At 40.9% G+C, this 18,943-nt stretch overlaps 1 protein-coding gene across 2 annotated transcripts in view; it reads right to left on the minus strand.

Moving 5' to 3' along the window:
• Positions 1–13,425: 13,425 nt before the first annotated feature.
• Positions 13,426–18,943, minus strand: part of Pou6f2 (POU class 6 homeobox 2) — a 380,942-nt gene continuing 375,424 nt past the window's right edge. Inside the window, exon 9 of one of the 2 annotated variants that reach the window (XM_021652839.2) lies at positions 13,426–17,904. In XM_021652839.2, the coding sequence (XP_021508514.1) occupies positions 17,508–17,904 (397 nt within the window). In that variant the 3' untranslated portion in view covers positions 13,426–17,507. Of the gene's footprint in view, positions 18,013–18,943 lie in introns of both variants that reach the window. The other variant, XM_060372425.1, reaches the window with a different exon arrangement.

Genomic DNA, 18,943 nt, shown 5'->3' on the forward strand with positions numbered 1-18,943 from the left:
ACCTGGAATGAAGCCCACTTGGTCATAGTGGATGATATCTTTGATGTGTTCTTGGATTCAGTGTGTGAGTACTTTGTTGAGTATTTTTGCATCAATGTTCATAAGGGAGATTGTCCTGAAAATCTTTCTTTGTAGGGTCTTTGTGAGGTTTAGGCATCAAGGTGACTGTGGCTTCATAGAATGAGTTTGGTAATGTTCCTTCTGGTTCTATTTTGTGGAATAGTTTGAAGAGTATTTGTTTTAGTTCTTTGAAGGTCTGGTAGAATTCTATGTTGAAACCACCTGGCCCTGGACTTTTTTTGGATGGGAGATTTTGATGACTGATTCTATTTCCTTATGGGATATAGGACTATTTAATTTATTTACCTGGTCTTGACTCAGCTTTGGTAAGTGGAATTGATCGAGAAAATTGTCCATTTCATTTAGATTTTCCTATTTTGTGGCATATAGGCTTTTGAAGTAAGGCCTAACAATTATTTGGATTTCCTCAGTGTCTGTTGTTATGTCCCTCTTTTCATTTCTGATTTTGTTGATTTAGATGGTGTCTCTCCGCCTTTTAGTTAGTTTGGCTAAGGGTTTGTCTATCTTGTTGATTTTCACAGAGAATCAGCTCTTGGTTTCATGATTCTTTGAATTGTTTTATTTGTTTGTAATTTATTTATTTCAGCCTGAATTTGATCATTTCCATCTGTCCTATTGGGTGTGTCTGCTTCTTTTTTTTTTTCTAGGGTTTTCAGGTGAGCTTTTAAGTTATTTGTATGGGATGTTTTGAATTTCTTCTTGAAGGCACTTAGTGTTATGAATTTTCCTCTTAGCACTGCTTTCATTGTGTCCCATAAGTTTGGGTATGTTGTGCCTTTATTTTCATTGAATTCTAGGAAGTCTTTAATTTCTTTATTTGTTCCCTAACCCAGCTGTCATTGAGTAGTGAGTTGATCAGTTTCCATGTGAGTGTAGGCTTTTTGCTATTTCTGTTGTTGAGGTCCAGCTTTAGTCCATGGTGGTCAGATAGGATACAAGGGATTATTTCATTCTTCTTGTATCTGTTGAGGCTTGCTTTGTGACCAACTATATGGTCTATTTTGGAGAAGGTTCCATGAGGTGCTGAGAAGAAGGTAAAAATCTTTTGTGTTTGGATGAAAAGTTCTGTAGATGCCCATTAGGTCCATTTGATTCATGATCTCTATTAGAATCATTGTTTCTTTGTTTAATTTCTGTTTTGTTGAGAGTGGGGTGTTGAAGTCTTATTAATTAATAGTGGGCCTTATCACACTATTAATGGGTGGGGATATATGTGTGGTTTAAGTTTTATTAATGTTTTTTTTTACAAATGTGGGTGCCCTTGTATTTGGGGCAGAGATGTTCAGAATTGTGATGTCTTTTTGGTGGAGTTTTCCTTTGATGAGTATGAAATGAACTTCCCCATCTCTTTTGATTATTTTTGGCTGAAAATCTATTTTATTAGATATTAGAATTACTACTCCTGCTTGCTTTTTGGGTCCATTTGCTTGGAAAACCATTGTCCAGTCCTTTATTCTCAGGTAATGTGTATCTTTGTGACTTAGGTGTGTTTCTTGTATGCAACAGATTGTTGGGTCTTGTTTATGCATCCATTCTGTTATCTTTGTCATTTTATTGGACAGTTGAGCCATTGATGTTGAGAGAGATTAATGACCTGTGGCTGTTAGATCCTTTGATTTTCCTATTTGTGTTTGTGTGCTTGATTATTTTTAGTTTTACTGTAGTGAGGTTATTTATTTCCTGTGTTTTCCTGACTGTAGTTAGCTTTCCTGGGTTGTATTTTCCTTCTAGTATTTTCTGTAATGCTGGATTTGTGGGTAGATATTGTTTAAATTTATTTTTGTCGTTGAATATCTTGTTTCCTCCATCTATGATGACTGAAAGTTTTGCTGGGTGTAGTAACCTAGGCTGACATCTGTGTTCTCTTAGGGTCTGCACCACATCCATCTAGGCTCTTCTGGCTTTCATAGTCTCTGTTGATTCTGATGGATTTGGCATTATTTGTTACTTGGCCTTTTCCCCTTGTAGCTTTTAGTATTTTTTCTTTGTTCTGTATACTTACTGTTTTGATTTTATGTGGCAGGATGATTTTCTTTTCTGGTCTAATTTATTAGGTGTTCTGTAGGCCTCTTGTATACTTATAGGCCTCTCCTTTAAGTTGGGGAAATTTTCTTCAATGATTTTGTTGAAAATATTTTCTGGGCCTTGGAGATGGGAATATTCTTTTTCCTCTATTCCTATTATTCTTTTTTTGTTTGTTTTCTTTATTAATTACACTTTATTCACTTTGTTTCCCCCCTGTGGTTCTCTCCCTCCTCCCGTCCCAATCCCTCCCTTCCTCCACCCTCTGCATGCATGCCCCTCCCCAAGTCTACTGATAGGGGAGGACTTCTTTTCCTTCCTTCTGATCCTAGTCAATTAGGTCTCATCAGGAGTGGCTTCGTTGTCTTCTTCTGTGGCCTGGTAATGCTGCTTCCCCCTCAGGGGGAGGTAATTAAAGAGCAGGCCAATCAGTTCATGTCAGAGACAGTCCCTGTTCCTATTACAATGGAACCCACTTGGATACTGAACTGCCATGGGCTACCTCTGTGCAGGAGTCTTAGGTTATCTCCATGTATAGTCCTTAGTTGGAATAGCAGTCTCAGGAAGGACCCCTGTGCTCAGATTTTTTGGTTCTGTTGCTCTCCTTGTGGAGTTCCTGTCCTCTCCAGATCCAGTAAGCTGTTTCCCACTTCTTTCCTGAGATTCCCTGCACTCTGCCCAAAGGTTGTCCATAAGTCTCAGCATCTACATTGATAGTCTGCAGGGCAGAGCTTTTCAGAGGTCCTCTGAAAAGGAGGCCTTTTCAAGGCCCAGAAAAGAGGCCCAGGCTCCTGATTTGTTCCCTCTTTTCTCCTTCTTCTGATGTCCAGCCTCTTTGCCTTTCTGGATAGGAATTGAACATTTTAGCAAGAGTCCTCCCTCTTGATTAGTTTCTTTAGGTGTACAGATTTTAGTAGGTTTATCCTATATTATATGTCTATATGAGTGAGTATATACCATGTGCATCTTTCTGCTTCTGGGATAGCTCACTCAGGATGATCTTTTCCAGATCCCACCATTTACCTGCAAATTTCATGATTTCTTTGTTTTTTATTGCTGAGTAATATTCCATTGTGTAGATATACCACAATTTGTTCATCCATTCCTCCACTGAGGGGCATCTGGGCTGTTTCCAGCTTCTGGCTATTACAAATAAGGCTACTACAAACATGGTTGAGCAAATGTCCTTATTGTGTACTTGAGAATCTTTTGGATATATGCCTAGGAGTGGTATAGCTAGATCTTGAGGAAGCGCTATTCCTAGTTGTCTGAGAAAGCGCCAGATTGCTTTCCAGAGTGGTTGTACAAGTTTACATTCCCACCAGCAGTGGAGGAGGGTTCCCCTTTCTCCACAACCTCTCCAGCATGTGTTGTCACTTGAGTTTTTGATCTTGGCCATTCTCATGGGTGTAAGGTGAAATCTCAGGGTTGTTTTGATTTGCTTTCGCCTTGATGGCTAATGAGGTTGAGCATTTCTTTAAGTGTTTCTCTGCCATTTGATATTCCTCTGCAGAGAATTCTCTATTTAGCTCTGTACCCCATTTTTTTTAATTGGATTACTTGATTTAGGTTTTGTCTTTTCATGTTGTCCTGGATTTCTTGGACAGTTTGTACCAGAAGTTTTTTAGATTTAACATTTTCATTTAACATTTTACATTCATTTCTTCCATTGCATCTTCCACATCTGAAATTCTTTCTTCCATGTTTTGTAGTCTATTGGTTATGCTTAGCTCTGTAGTTCCTGTTTTCTTATGTAAGTTCTTCTCTATGATTTCCTCCATTTGTGTTTTCTTTAATTTTTTCTATCTTCAGATCTTGATCCATTTTGTTGATTTCCTTCATCTGTCTGACTTATTATCTTGTTTTTCCTTCAGGTCCTTTACCTGTTAGTTTGAACATTGCTCTGTTTCTTTTATTTCTTTCAGTGACTTAATTATTTCCTTCCTGAAGGCCACAAACTCTTTGGCTGCATCTTCCTGTCCTTCTTTACAGATGGCCACAATCTATTTGACTTTATCTTCTAATTTTTTACGGATGGCCATAATCTTCCTCTAATTCTTTATGCATTTTATTTGTTCCCTCCATTATCTTCTTCATGGGCATAGATGTAAGCTCATCTTCTTGGATTTCACTTATGATAGGGTGTCCAAGTACGCTTGCCCCTGGATAATTGAATTCTGGAGATGCCATGTTGCTTTGGGTTTTGTTGATTGTGCTTTTATGCTTGCCTCTACTTATCTGGTGTCTCAGGTGTTGGCTGTTAGTTTCTGGTACCTCCTGAATTCCTGGGGTGGGGAGAATCCCCTTGGCAGGAAGCCTGTTGTTCCTGAAGGTGGCCTCCTCAGCTTTTTTGGTATGGTCACCGAATGGCCAGTGCTTCTCAGGAGTTGCTTCAGCTCACCTCATGTGTATGGACCTGTGTGGTAACTGTGGTTGTTGGTAGTTAGTGAGACTCTGCTCTCACTAGTAGAAGTCCGGGAGACAGCTACCTTACCGCTGGGTTTCTTGCTCTGAATTTAGTGGGCTACTGTTTCTGTTCTTACACTGTTTGCTGGGTGCAGCCCTCTTGAAGAATCAGGGAGCCCCTTGGTTTGGTCAGTGTAGCTAGGGATACAAGTTGTGCCTTAGTAGAGTGTCTGGAGCTGATCCAGTGGATTCCAGGATTCTGTAGGTCTGAGGTAGGAGCTCTGTGCCCCAGTACCCAAGCAGTAATCAGTGGGAGGTGAGTGCAGTACTCATCCATGCAGCCAGAGGCTAGACCCTGGAGCCTGCAGGAGCCTGGGAGCTGGGTTTCCTGAGGTTGGACCTGATGTTTCTCCCACCATGGGGTTTCCTCCCAAAAGGTAGACCCAGTCTGTGGTGTCTGGGGTCCACAATTCAGCCTGGGATGGTGAGTAGAGCAAGCAGGCGCAGGCAAGTGGCTCTGTGCTGGCAACTGGGAACCTGCAGGAACCCATGAACTTTTCCAGAGAACATTTTTTGGGGGGTGGTGGTTAGGCTCAATGCCCTGAGGTCAGATGTGCTATTTCCCTCCCTATGGGGTTTCCTCCTGACAAAGAAACCCAGTCTCTTGCCCGGGGGCCCACAGTTCTGTTTAGGATGGTGAGTTGAGTTGGGTGCTCAGGCAGGTCACTGGGCTGGTCATTAAATACCTGCTGGACCCTGGGACCTTTTCCAGGGATTGTCTGTGTGGCCTGAGATCGGTCCCGATTTCTTCCTTTACTGTGGGGTTTTCTCTTGATTGGAAATCCCAGTCTTTGGTGTTGTGGGGACCACAGTTCAGTCTGGATGGCAGTTAGACCACCCATGCATGTGGTTCTGGGCTGGCAACCAAGTGCCTGCGGGGACCCAGGAACTCTTTCAGGTGACCTGAACACCATTGCTTCCCACACCGTGGGGTTTTCTCTCACCTGGGAAACACAATCGCTGGTGTTTTAAGGCCTATAGTTCAGTCTTTTGGTGTCTGTGCAGTCACTGCTATCCTCCTCCTCAGATTCAGTGTTCTCTCAGTGCCGCCATGTCGGATCCCCCCACCTTCCTTCTTTTTTTCCTGATCACCATTCTTTCTTTGTTTTCCTTTTGATTATAGTTATTCTGGTTGTAATATATATATATATACACACACACAAAATAGAATATTAAAAAGATGAATATAATACAATTTGAAAGTATTGTGTTTTCCCTTGATACTTTTTCTTAGTTGTAGAGGGCCTTATCTTTTTTATCTTCGGTTTTTATCTTTTTCTTTTGTGCATCTGTGTGCTGTGTTCTCTCTCTCTTTCTCTCTTCCTTTCTCTTTCTGTTTTTCTCTGTGTGTGTGTTTAGTCTGTGCACACATATGGCATGCTGAACCTGGGAAGTCAGGGGACAATTTTGGATGCCCACTTCCTCTTTGTACCTGGTATGGGACAGGTTTTTTCCCTGCAGCTCACTGTTTGCTCCTCCCAACAGTGGTGGGATGGTGGGTATTGTACCTCTGGCTTGATGAAGTATACAATTCTCTTTAGCCTTGAGGAACTCAGTATCATATTTGGCTTTCCAGCTGCATGAACTGAACCTTGCTCCAGTGGGTGTTTGGAGTCCTTCACCATCCTTCCCTGGCTTTGTGGAGAAAATTTTATTCTTATTAATTTTTTTGTAGTTCTTTTTCTTATTTCTTTTCCTTTCTTTCTTTCTTTCTTTCTTTCTTTCTTTCTTTCTTTCTTCCTTCCTTCCTTCCTTCCTTCCTTTCTTTCTTTCTTTCTTTCTTTCTTTCTTCATTTCTTTTTTTCTTTTTTTGGGTAGTTTTCTCATGATGACTTTCTTCCATTCAAACTCTTGGTCTCACAGATGCTATCATCTTGCCAGCATCCTCCTGAGAACGTCTTGTCTACCTGGAAAAGAGCAGCTGACATAACTACTAGAGTTACAAGTTCATTAAGTACAGTATTGATCTTTAATTAGTCAGAGGTGACCATTCTATTATTTCATGATGTGTGTTGTCTCTCTGGTTTCTAAAAACTTCAACACCAACTGCCTACTCAGTTCATGCCACAGGTCTTAGGTATTTGGTACAGTTGTGCATCAGTGCTAGGTAACAACTGGAACCATTAACAAAGGTGCCAGAAATACATGCACCATCAAATCAATTGTATTATCTTGTGCTAAGTTATTAGCAATTGTGGACCAGAGAGCCATGGAATGGATATCTTGTTGGATGGGGAATCAGCAGAGACTAGATTTAGGTCTGTGATGGGTGATATTTAGAAAGTCTTGTTTTAGATCAGTGGTTCCTAACCTTCCTAATCCTGCAACCTTTTAAAACAGTTCATGTTGTGGTGACCCCCAACCATAAAATTATTCTTTTTTTTAAAGACTTATTTATTATTTACAGGGCATTCTGCCCACACACCAGATCTCACTATAGATAATTGTGAGAACTGTGGTTGCTGGGAATTGAACTCAGGACCTTTGGAAGAACAGCGGGTGTTCTTAACTTCTGAGACATCTCTCCAGCCCCCCCAATAAATTTATTCTTGTTGCTACTTCATAACTATAATTTTGCTACTGTTATGAATCATAATGTAGGGCTGGAGAGATGGCTCAGAGGTTAAGAACACTGGCTGTTCTTCCAAAGGTTCTGAATTCAATTCCCAGTGACCACAGGGTGGCTCATAACCACCTATTATGAGGTCTGGTGCCCTCTTCTGGCATGCAGGCGCACATGCAGGCAGAACACTGTATACATCATAAATAAATCTTTAAAAAATGAATCATAATGTAAATATTTTTCGATTTGGAGGTTTGCCAAAGGGGTCATGATCAGCAGGTTGAGAATCACTGTTATATACAGAGTGCTTTCTGTTACTGGGAAGAATAGTGCCTGACTGGGAAGCCCATCAATTTCTATGCAGAAGGTGGGAGGAGAAATTTGAGGATTAGATTGTCATTGATTAGGGTAAGTGATCTCTAGTGTGGGGTGTTTTGAGACCTGTTTATTATGTTCAGAAGGGAAACAAGACCCGAACAAAAAGCTGGTGGAACCACCTATTGTTCCAGACTGAGAAAAACATCCAGAGCCCCTCCTGCCCTGCAGGTGTATCACAGTGTTCAGTTCTACTCCGAAGAGGGGGACTTAGTGGAGCATTGCCCACATGAGGTTGGGCTGTGTGCACATAGGCTCCGGGCACATCCATCCCAACATCACATGGTTTTATAAGAACAACCTTGCTACTCATTTATCTTCTCCTAGATAGGGGGCAAATGTAGCAACAGGGGCTGGGAAACCTTCCTTTCGGACTGCAGTTTTCCAGTCTGAGGAAGACCCGAACTAGGGAAGGGAAGAGGTGGTGGAGGGCTAAGTTTCTCTTTAATTGAGACTGTGCTGAAAAGTGAGCACTAGGCTGTTGATGAAGGGAAACAGTAATTTTGGGGGGATATGGTGCATGAATGAAGACTATGTCCTCTGGAAAACATGAGCTTTGTCACAACTGGCTCCTTGCATCAGTTTGGTGACTCGTTTACTGTTTTTAGGTTAGACTGTGAGCCCAGTGAGGATGCAGGAAGGAGGGTTGGACTTTCTTCTGCAACAGTTGTATGGAATATAGTAAGAGGTCAGTCATTATTTCTATGAACAAATGAAACTAATAAAGAAATGAAGTGTTTCCTCATTTTCTCTCCAACTCTCTCTTGTTATTAGTAGCAATATAGTTAACTTTTTGTAACAGCCTTCCTTTATTCAATTTCCATCAAGAATGAGATGCCTATTTAGTTATTAAGTGAGACAAGGTTCTCCATGTATTTAGATACAATTTTGGGGGAGAAGAGAGCACAGTACCTATTTTCCTTCCTTCCTGAAGACTCCCACTCTGAGGAAGACTTGAAATGTTGAATCTGAGAGGCCAGAGCTAACACCAAGTTGTCTCTTGAACCAAGACGGTGCAAGTTTAAGTCGCCATTGAACTACTAGTAACTTTCATTAGAAAAGTTTTCTAATTAGTGACCTGAAATACATGAGGTGGCCCTTTACCGGAGCCTTGTTTTATAGCCTACCCAAGAAGACTTGACTATACTTGTGAAGTTTAACTAAGGATGCCTTTATCAATGCTGTGTCTATAAAGTAGGCTTAACAAACTATTTACTCAATGGATCTCAATCCTGGATATGTGTTAACATCACCAGGAGAGCGGTTGTGCAGCATATCTTGATCTCACTGAATAACAATTAAATGACAAATCTGGAAGAACAATCCAAGAGTAGGAGAAAGCCCATGAGCCTTGAACCCTACACAAAGAACTACAGGCAACCAAAGAAAGCTGAGAGGAGGAGAAAGAGGAAACTGTGGTTTTTGCTGTGCTCCAGTAAAGAGTACAGCAAATAGTCAGCCATGAAAACACACATATAAGCAATGTGATTATGCAAACGTACCTTCAGTTAATAAAGAAAGAGATCATGAATTTAAAAAACAGCAAGGAGAGAGTGTGGGAGAGTTTGGAGGGAGGAAATGGAAGGGGGAAATGATGTAATTTATATTATAATTTCAAACAATAAAAAAATAACAAAACCAGGAATATTTATATAGATCTCCTTTAAAAGAAAATAGAGTATGGCAGGCACTGCCATTTTTGTGTGGTGAGTTATATATGGTGAGGGCTTAGATGTACTCTAATCAGATATTGTAGGGTCATTGGCCTATAAGTTGGTACTAAGTTCATAGAGCCCAGTTAAATTTTCAGTTCAGATAGAAACAGTGTTATTATACCGTTAATATTGCTGTACAACACACAAATTATTGGTTGCTAATCTGAAATCCCAACATAACCAGGTTTTCTGTATTTTTGTCTTTAACAATGGCAATTGTCTAGGAGGGGCTGGGGAAAAAAAGCGGTTTGCTTCTCCGTGTAGTTTGGTAAAAACATCCTGACACTGGTCAGTGCTAATTAGAGGAGGGTTGCAATCAAGGCTGTTGGCTACCAACAGCAGAAACCTAGTCAGGTGACCTGAAACAGAATCAATGGGAGGCATGCAGAACCAGGCTGGGAAAGGGAGGAGTCAAGGCGGTTGGGACGTCAACAGCACAGCCATAAAGGGAAGGGCTTGGTTTGGGAAGAGCCTCTGCAGTCATAGTCTCTTTTCACTTCTGCTGTGCTTCTCAGTTCTACTGTCAGCCAAATCTCTCATGGACTTGGCACCTCTGAGCTACCACTTTGAAGTCACATTCCTAGGAGGGTGCCTCTCAGTTGCCTGCCTGGGCTTTAACTCAAGAACTCCAAAGTTCCCAGGGATGAGGCACGGGAAGTAAAGCCTAACTTCAGCTTTCTAAGAGTTGATCTCTGACTTCTACCAGGACCTAAACCATGGAAAGAAATTCCCCAAACAGGAAAGAATTTTCAAGTTTTAACATGTCTGGAATATATACTGTTGAGGGCTGAGATAATTTTCTCAGAACCATAGGCAGCATGGGATTTGTGGGAGATAGGAGTCCCCCTCTCCACCCACACTGTGCCATTGGCTTAGTGGCTCTCTTAGCCTTTCTGAACTTCAGTATTCTGAAAAGTCAGTGATTTGTAGATTTTGAATTTCACTAACTAATAAAATTCAAAGGTAAAGGTATATGTCATTTTCTACTTTGTTAATTGAAGATATTATTTAAAATAACTCCCAGCTACCATAATTTTATAAAATGAACCATATATTTCAATGCCCCAAATAGAAAGGATATAATCCCCGAATACTGAGTTGTTCTTTAACTGAACTTAGATTTAGGGAAACTTACTCTGTTGACTCCTGTTTTCTAACTTTGCTTGGATCAATGAAAGACTGCACACCAACAGTTAGTGCTCAGGATCATCATCAGTGGCTTTTAAGGTCATTTCCAGGATCAAAATTCCATCAGTTTCTGAATGCTGGAGAGAGAAGGTTTTGTAAATGCTTGTGGCATTACAAACTCTTTCTTTTTGGTCCCTGGGTAAACCTCTGTTAGATAATCTTCAGTGCATGACACAGAGGCTACATTTAATGTGCATTTAAAACTCTTGAAAGGCAAGAGGAAGCCTTTGGGACAGGGAAAATCCACCTCTCTATGTTGCCTAATGTTGCTGTCTTAGAGGTGTTCAGAGACTTTGGCAGTGAGTATGTTTCTATAAATCTTAGAAATCGATTGGCTAATCAATATGTCGGGAGGGCCGGTAGATGTGTCCACTTAGGGGACTAAATGCCTCATCCAGCTCGGCCTTTCTCGTTATTGAGACATTGATAAACTGAGGCTACACAGAGGATTATGGAGATAACTGTTGTCTCATTTTTTTTCTTCCCATCCTTAAAAAAAAAATCATACATTTGGAGGGACGATGGAAATGAGGACTTCAATCTACACATTTTGAAGGGAGGAAACCATAGATATACTTAGAGATATGAAGAAATACTAATGGAAGGAACATGTAATTGACTGGGCATAGTGAATAGTAGACCATAGCAGAATGAGAGAAACTTTGGCTCTAGGAATCTAAGTTTCTAGCAACAGGAACTCTGATGAGTCCCCCTTTTGGGTGTTCAGAGTCAAGGAGGAGAAAGATAAAGGGTTTAGTTTAGCAGGTTAACCTGCCTTGACCAGGGGCTATAAATCTGCAGTGGGAGTTGTTTATATGCCTACAATCTGTTGTCATTTCTAGTGGCTCCTTTTCCCCTGCTGCTTCCCCTCCTCCACCTGTGGTCATCTCTTTAAAATTTCACCTCATAAGTCCAGTGTCCTTTCCTCCTGCTGCTGATCCCTTAGTTCCACTGACTACGTTCCTATATGGCTCATTCTAATGGATTAGGCACCATTCTCTCTTGCCTGCTTAGAGACCAGTTTATTTTATCACAGCAATTATGCATTAAATGAGATTTAGTGTTTACTCAGTTCCCCCCTCTAAGTGTGACCCATGGCTGACTTTTAGAAAGTTCAGGATGAAGAACATTTGATGGTCAAACCACCCTGGCTTCCTCCTGCTTTTATCCATTCTGGACATGTATGTGCACACACGTGTGCAGGGCTTGGAAGACGTTCCCAGACTTCTGCCTTAGAACCTGGGACAGTTGCTATCTATCCATTAACAAAGATAAGCAAACAGAAGGCTGCCAAAAGAGAATAAATTATGTTCATGATCCTTCTTTAAGAAAGTGTGGGAATTTATGTTTTTTACAATAGATTTTTTTTTTTACCCTATATAATAAAATCCACCTAGCTGTCACCTTTTCCCTTTGACCATGGATTCCCGTAGAGCACAGTAAATGAATCACATGGACAGAGTTGTGTTGGACTCCTTTCAAAGGGCAGGGCAATGGACAAGGAGCTGGAGCCATTTTTATTACAGAAGAATTTAATTTATCTATAACGTTGTGACCCAAAGCTTGTGTACTCCGGTCAAACTCATTTCTTCTGCCCTTGCATTGGATATATTGGGTCTGTGTGGCCAATTCTACAGGAAATAATCACCAGAACAGCCTTTGGAATAATTTAATGACACAGGTGATCATGTTCTGAGCCAAAAGTATCGATATTTACTCATGTTTTCTTTACTTTTAAGTGAGCCTATCACCACTTTCATTTCGGAATTTATTTTTATTTGTAGATTACTATAGCATGAGAAAACATGGGCCAATTTTAATTTCAGAAGAAATATTGGTTTTTGAAAAAATTCTGTTTCTGAATCTTTAATACATAGACTGTTTTGTCACACAAAGCACTTAGAAGGTATTTGTGGAATACAAGATGATTGAATTTAAGTGATGCATGTATTTTTAGAGGACACATATTGTGTTCTAGCATCATAAACTATTTTTAGCGTCTTCTATATGGAAAGAAAGCTTAAAATAGCTCTGGCTGGCTCTAGCTATATATGTATATATTATATATATATATATTCTCTTTATTCTTTTCTTTCTCTCATCCATGAGGGCAGAGGCATCAGTATTTGAACCTTTTAAAGTCAGTCTTGGAACAATCTTGCTTCTTTGTCTGTCTATTATCTGCATGAGCACTCAGGCTTTGGTGAGGCTGAGACACAGATCTCTATGCACCTTAGGAAATATTTGCTGAAGGTCACCAAATGTACGGGGATCTGAGTTTCAAATATTATAGGTTTAATTGGCATAAAAAAAAGGACAGATGATTCTACATTCCTTTAAGTTAGCATATTACATACCAGAATTAATTTATTCCTCCTACCAGTAGGTTCTAGATGTGTAGAATTTGTAATTTACGCATGATATTGCTGGGAGCAGCAGAAAGAGGTCTCCTGGAAGAGCTCTCTGCAACAGCTCGCTTCCAGCTGAGCAAAGAAGACTGCAGTGGTTCCCAGCTTTATCTGTGTCTTGCCATGTCTCATTTTCCATCTTTTGGTCCTTGGGGAGACTCTCCTTTCCTTCTGGTGGTCCTGTCATTGTGGGGTTCTGTGTCCCACCTCAACAAGAGTAAGCCTGTGGTTGCAATTGCTTGACTTAAGCACAACTTGCCCTGTACCACTGCTTAGAGAAGAGAGGAAGGACCATGACCTGTGGGTGATTGTTAGAGGGCCAGACCGGGAATTTAGCCAAGTGTGATAAGCAGGTGAAGAGCCTGAACCAACTGTGTTTGCCATGTACGAGATGGCTTCCCATTAAGTCATAAGACACGGTGTCTTATTATTTGGGCAAGCCGGAGTGAGAGTTCTGTAATGTGCAATAAAAAGAAAAAATAATGAATTACGGTGTTTTCTTTTCTCAACTTATAGGGTTGTAACACACGCTTAAATGAATGCCTACAATTTGAGTGACATATCAGAGTGCAAGACACACTTAGCTGCGAAGTTCATGTCAAACAAATCTTTATTTTTCATGGTACAAATTAAAGGTGACAGATCTGAAGCTGTTAAGAAATACACAAAGTGCAGCTTTACGGACCATACAGATATTGCTCTAGATTAAGTACAGTTTTTATTTTTATTTTTAAACATTAAGCAACCTGTGCAGATAAGTCAGCTTTGGTTTCAATGTTAGAACAAGTAAGGAGCTTTTCAATATCCAGTTTGGCTTCTTGGTCACAAGTCTATCATGTCAATGTCTCGCCATGATGATTTTGTTTGTTTGTTTGTTTGTTTTCCAGAACAACCCAGTCTATTTTCCTGCCCTCTCTCCTGCTGCCTTCTCCAGGCATGGAGAAGCAGATTTCTTTGCCGCGCCTCATTCAGTGACCCTGGTGACCAGTCTAGATCACAGCACAGAGGACGAAATAATGAATTAAAAATAGAATTAAAAAAAAAATTCACCTTTCAACAACAAATAAGCCAATGTGCCTCACGGAATTTCAAGTTGAAGACAAGCAAGTCACATGACAAAAAGCTCGTTACAAAATACCATCCAAACAGATTTTACAGTCAGACATGGAAATGAAAATCATTTTTCTTTTTCTCCATTGTTTTTAATGCTTGATCATTAACTGGGTACAAGTAGAGTGCTGAGGTAAAACATTGATGAACAGTTTGTGATTTTTTTTTTTTCTTAAAATAGGAACAGTTTAGTATTGCAAGATTGTCAGCAACATTTAGCCATATCTACACAATGTGCATATTTCTACATATACTGAGCTTTGGTCCAGCGTAGAGAAGAGAGCAAAGGCAATGGGATTTCTTTTTGGTTACAGCTTGAGTTCTTTGATACGCCTCTACTTGTTTTGTTCTGCTTCCCCCAGCTCCTTTTGTTTGTTTATTTGTTTGTTTTCTGTTCTTGTTTGTGTTATATTGTGTGTGTAACTGTGTGATCACGACATAGAGTCCAAAACTTGCAAAGGCAAGTGAAACTTTTAACTATTCAAAATATCTTTTTGGTTGAAAGAGAAAACAACCCCCGCAAGCAAGTGTAAAATACAATATTGGCTGTCATGTCTCATCAATAATGAAGAAAATGAAGATGACAACAATTTAAACAATGTGTGAGAAAGACGCAGAAGCTTGAAATACAATCACATACGCCCAAAGTGGCTTTTACTTTTTGTTGGTGGCAACCTTAACCTTAACCTTCAGTTCATGAAAACCCAAAAGACACTTAGATGCTATTGGCATATGAAAGTGTTTACCAGAGGAAATAATAAATGTCTAATAAAATTAAGCAGTAAGTGCAGTTCCTGAAGGCTTATGTGTTCCCAAGTACAGTTTATATTCCTAAGAATCTGTTCAGGCATCTTTTTTGCCTTGTAGCAAAAAATTTATCAGTAAAAAAATCAATATAAGAAGCATTACAACACTATATAAATAATTTATAAAACAATACAAAATTATAAAACTATAAAAAAATCACTGCACATGAATAGTTTTACAACCATGGGATGAATTCTTTTCTTTTTTTGCTCTGCTCCAGGTAGTTACTCTTATTTTATATTTTCACTACTCTAGTTAGGCTCTCCCAATTATAGGCGTCAGAACTGAGCAGCCACACGTGCCTGCTGCCGGCTCTGATTTAAACATTTAGCATCCGTCACATGTTATCTTGTTAACGTCTCTTCTTGGGGAGCTTTTCTTGATGGAATTTGGAGCAGGTCCTAGGAGAATACAAAATCTGTTTTAATCAATAAGGTTTCGGTTTCTGGGTTGCTGGTATCTGTGCGGTTTTGCAGTGAAATGCTACCATGGTGGTGTTGGCACTGATCAGGGTGGATGTGGTCCAGTTAGCATCAGACTGGTGGCACGGAAACACCTTTATCAATGACTCTTTGTACTTCTAGGACTATTGTTACTGAGTTTCCTTGTTGGGAGTTTTATGATTGCTGATTGAGCCACCTGAAGGGACTATTACATCGTTCCATTTTCATAACCAGCAAAGGAGCCAACAGAACAAAAAGCTAGAACCCCGGGGTGGGAGGAGTGTGCTACGGGGAGGAGATGGTCTTTGTAATCAACTGGGCGTCGTGAGGTGGGGTTTCTCTTTCCCTTTCATGATTTGCCTCTAGACAGTACATGAGCATGCTTTTTAGTTACTCATGAATATTTACATTTTGACAACAAGCACATTGATGGTCCTATTTCACCCGCTTTGATGGAACCCTCTGCCTTCATCTGGGTGAAAACATCTGCAGGCTCCAGGGGTTCCCTTGTCCTGCCATCCGTCACCCTTATTTGGCTCTGTGGCCTTCTTGGGTTTCATGGCCCATGGCTTGGGGAACTAATATGAATTAATATGGTGACAGTGAAGGCTCTTCTGCTGTGTTTTATGAGCTACATCTGCATATTTTCCTTTATTGGAGAGCCTGTGCTAAAACTTTTTTCTAGTCAGGAGGCCAGAGCCCAATTCCAATGGCTTAAATTTGCCTGTCACATTTCTATCCAATTTATATATCCCAAGAACAGTTGTCCTCCAGCTCCGAATGTCTACCAACACTTTCTGATGAAAGAAGTAGCAGAAAAAGGTGAGATTAACAGGACCCTTGACAGCCTCTAACAATCTAGGTCACTATCATTTTCTTTGTGGCCTCTCTCTTTGTACGAGGTGGATGAGTATGGACATGCTTGTGTGTGTGTATGTGTGTGTGTGTGTGTGTGTGTGTGTGTGTGTGTTTTGACTGAAACCTTGAGTCATTTCTTTGGCTATCAGACTTCTGAGAAAGATTGCTTTGAACAGAAGCATAACACAGATGTAAGTATTGAACCACATGTGCAACTTATGTTTATATTACAGAATTAGTTTTGATCAGATTTCCACACATGTGGCTAGTAGATGGAGAAAAAGATCCCAATCTCTGGTGTGGATAGAGAGCGCAATGACAGCCCCTGCCAGTGTTGACAGTCATCCAGCGGTCATCCCTAGTTATTTTGGAGTCTTGCTTACATTTCTGCAGGATTGGAGTGGGAAGGAAACTTTCTTCCCACTTCTGCTATCTTCCAGAAGATCTCAGGAGCCACATGAAAGGAAGATGGAGAAATAGGGGAAGAAGGGAGGTGTGAGCTCCATTTTTTTCCCCCCTTAAACCTACAACTCATAGAAGAAAGCCATGAATGCTTTGGCACACATTCCAGGTTGTTTCTCCACCCCACCACCTGCCTAAAAGAAAACAAAACAAAACAAAAAGGAAACAACACAATTCAGGGGGAAGGAGAAGCTACGTCATCTGCTAAGAAGCAGATTGATAGAGAGTGAGCCATACAGGATGATTTTGACAGTGGCATCCATCCCGGTGGCAGAGACAACAGGTGAGAAAGACGGGAGAAAGCAGGCTTCCTACTTTTCTGTTGGTACAAACGTAAAAATTCCTAACACAGCTTTACACGCGGAGGCCAGTAGACAAGCAACAGCGTTTGCAGTGTTTCCGACTTTGGTTAATAAGGGTTTGCAGTGATCAGCACTTAGTCCCTGAAGGGCTGCAGTCAGTCCTCCAGGTGGCAGGCTTGCATTCGCTTTGAACAGATACAAGTTTGCGGTGGCGTTTTTTTTTTTTTTTGTTTGTTTTGTTTTTTTGTTTTGTTGTTGTTGTTAGTTTTGTTTTGTTGTTGTTGGTTTTTTGTTTTGTTTTTGGTTTAGTTTTTTTTCTTTTTCCTTAAAAGGTGTTCACATTTTCGTCATATACAGAAAAAAGTAAGTGGTTATTTGGTTTGCTTTAAAAAACTGGCTTGAGGGAGACAAGTCAGGGAGGGAATGATCCTACCACATACCCCTTCCATGTGGTGTATTTCTTGTTTAAAAATTTAAAACTTCTTTTTCTTTTTCCTTTTCCTTTTTTTGGAAAACCAACAGACACGTATAAACCATTCTGCCCATTTGGTAGTTTTTGTTTTTCAGTCTTTTACATACAAGGGAGATGATGACTGGGGGTGTCTTTAAATCCTCTTTTCTTTTTTTCTTCCTTTCCTTCTTTCTTGTGGAGACTCACGGTAGTGGTTAGTTTCTGTGGTGCTTCCTTCTGACCGTGAGCGGTGTGTCTAGCAGTTTTCTTCTGGAGAGTCTGCTAAGGGCTCCAGGGGGACCGCAGAGGTGGGCTCGTGCTGTTTTAAACGCTTAATTGTGTTCTTCAGAGCTTGTCTCTTATTGCAGAACCAAACTCTAACTACTTCCCGGTCATAGTTTAGCTTCTCAGCAATCTCGGTCATTTCCTGCCCTGAGGGGTGTGTGTTCTTCTCAAAGTGGGCATTGAGGATCTCAAGGGCCTGGGGTGTGAAGGAGGTGCGCCGCTTGCGCTTTTTGGATGGCTCACTCCCAATAAACTCCGTGAGGTTCTGCATACCTGCCCGATGGCGGGCCTCAGCCTCAGCCATCCACCGCTCAAGCACCGGCTTGATCTTCTGGGCACTTTTAGGGGTGATGTCCAGCTTTTCAAACCTGGCAGGATACAAAAGGCCAGGGTTCAGTTTGGCTGTCAGACTGCTAGCTATAGTGTTCTCTTGGGCTTCCTGTGGTAGGAAAAAGTGGCTTCTCAGGATGGTGTGTCTGGGGGGAGAATTGAGAAAGAACAGTCTTACACTGAGTCCTCTGCCAGGGTGGGCCTCCTGCCTGCCTGCCTGATTGCCTGGCAGGGTGAATTCACTCCAGATTAGCAGCCAGCTTCAAGATAGCCAGCCCTGTCCCAGCCAGCACCCACCCGCCCAGCAAGCTCCATGCCAGCCATGCAGATCCCCAGGCACACGGAAGGGAAGGGGGGGGGGCACCAGCATAGACTGTGGGAATACAAGCAACTCGCAGGCCTTTTCCCTCCATATTCTGAGATCTAAGCTGCCTCTTCAGCTGTTCCCAGCTTTAGTGCTCCAACCCTCAGAATTCTTAAGGCAGAAATTAACCAAGAAAGTGACACTTACGATAACAATTGTCATATTCTTTTACTTAAAATGGTCTTACTTTTGGTTTTCCTCTCCATTGTGTTGGTTTTGAAAAATATCACAGCTATTATCGTAGCCTGAGATGGCCACCAGGCCAAGCTCCTCTTCATGCCTCTCTTTTTATCTCCCCTTGTGTCTTATTTTAACTTCTTTCTCTCTGGTAACAATTTTCCCTGTATGTAAGTTAACAACATGCCTCCCATCCAGGTAAAACATAGACCAGTTGTTACTTTACAGTTCTGGCCTAAACAGCTGGATACATTGTAATTACCATGGAATACCCCACCCCTGGGTGGGCTTAGGCCGCCTCATGCCTTCCAATCACCATCCAGTGTAATGGTGCACTTTTGTACCAGGGCGTCACGCTGTGTTTAATGTGGGATATCTGCAAACTGTACTTGAATGATATCATTTTCTGTAAATGAGGTCTTCTATATATCAATTGCCATCAGCGATTCTTTGCTACATTTACTTTAAAAAAATACGAAGCATCCTGGACAAAATTATATAGAGGGTTTTAAAAAGTCCTTCCTGGTACTAAATTC

Source organism: Meriones unguiculatus, chromosome 19, assembly GCF_030254825.1.
Source record: "Meriones unguiculatus strain TT.TT164.6M chromosome 19, Bangor_MerUng_6.1, whole genome shotgun sequence".
Classification (NCBI taxonomy): Eukaryota; Metazoa; Chordata; class Mammalia; order Rodentia; family Muridae; genus Meriones; species Meriones unguiculatus.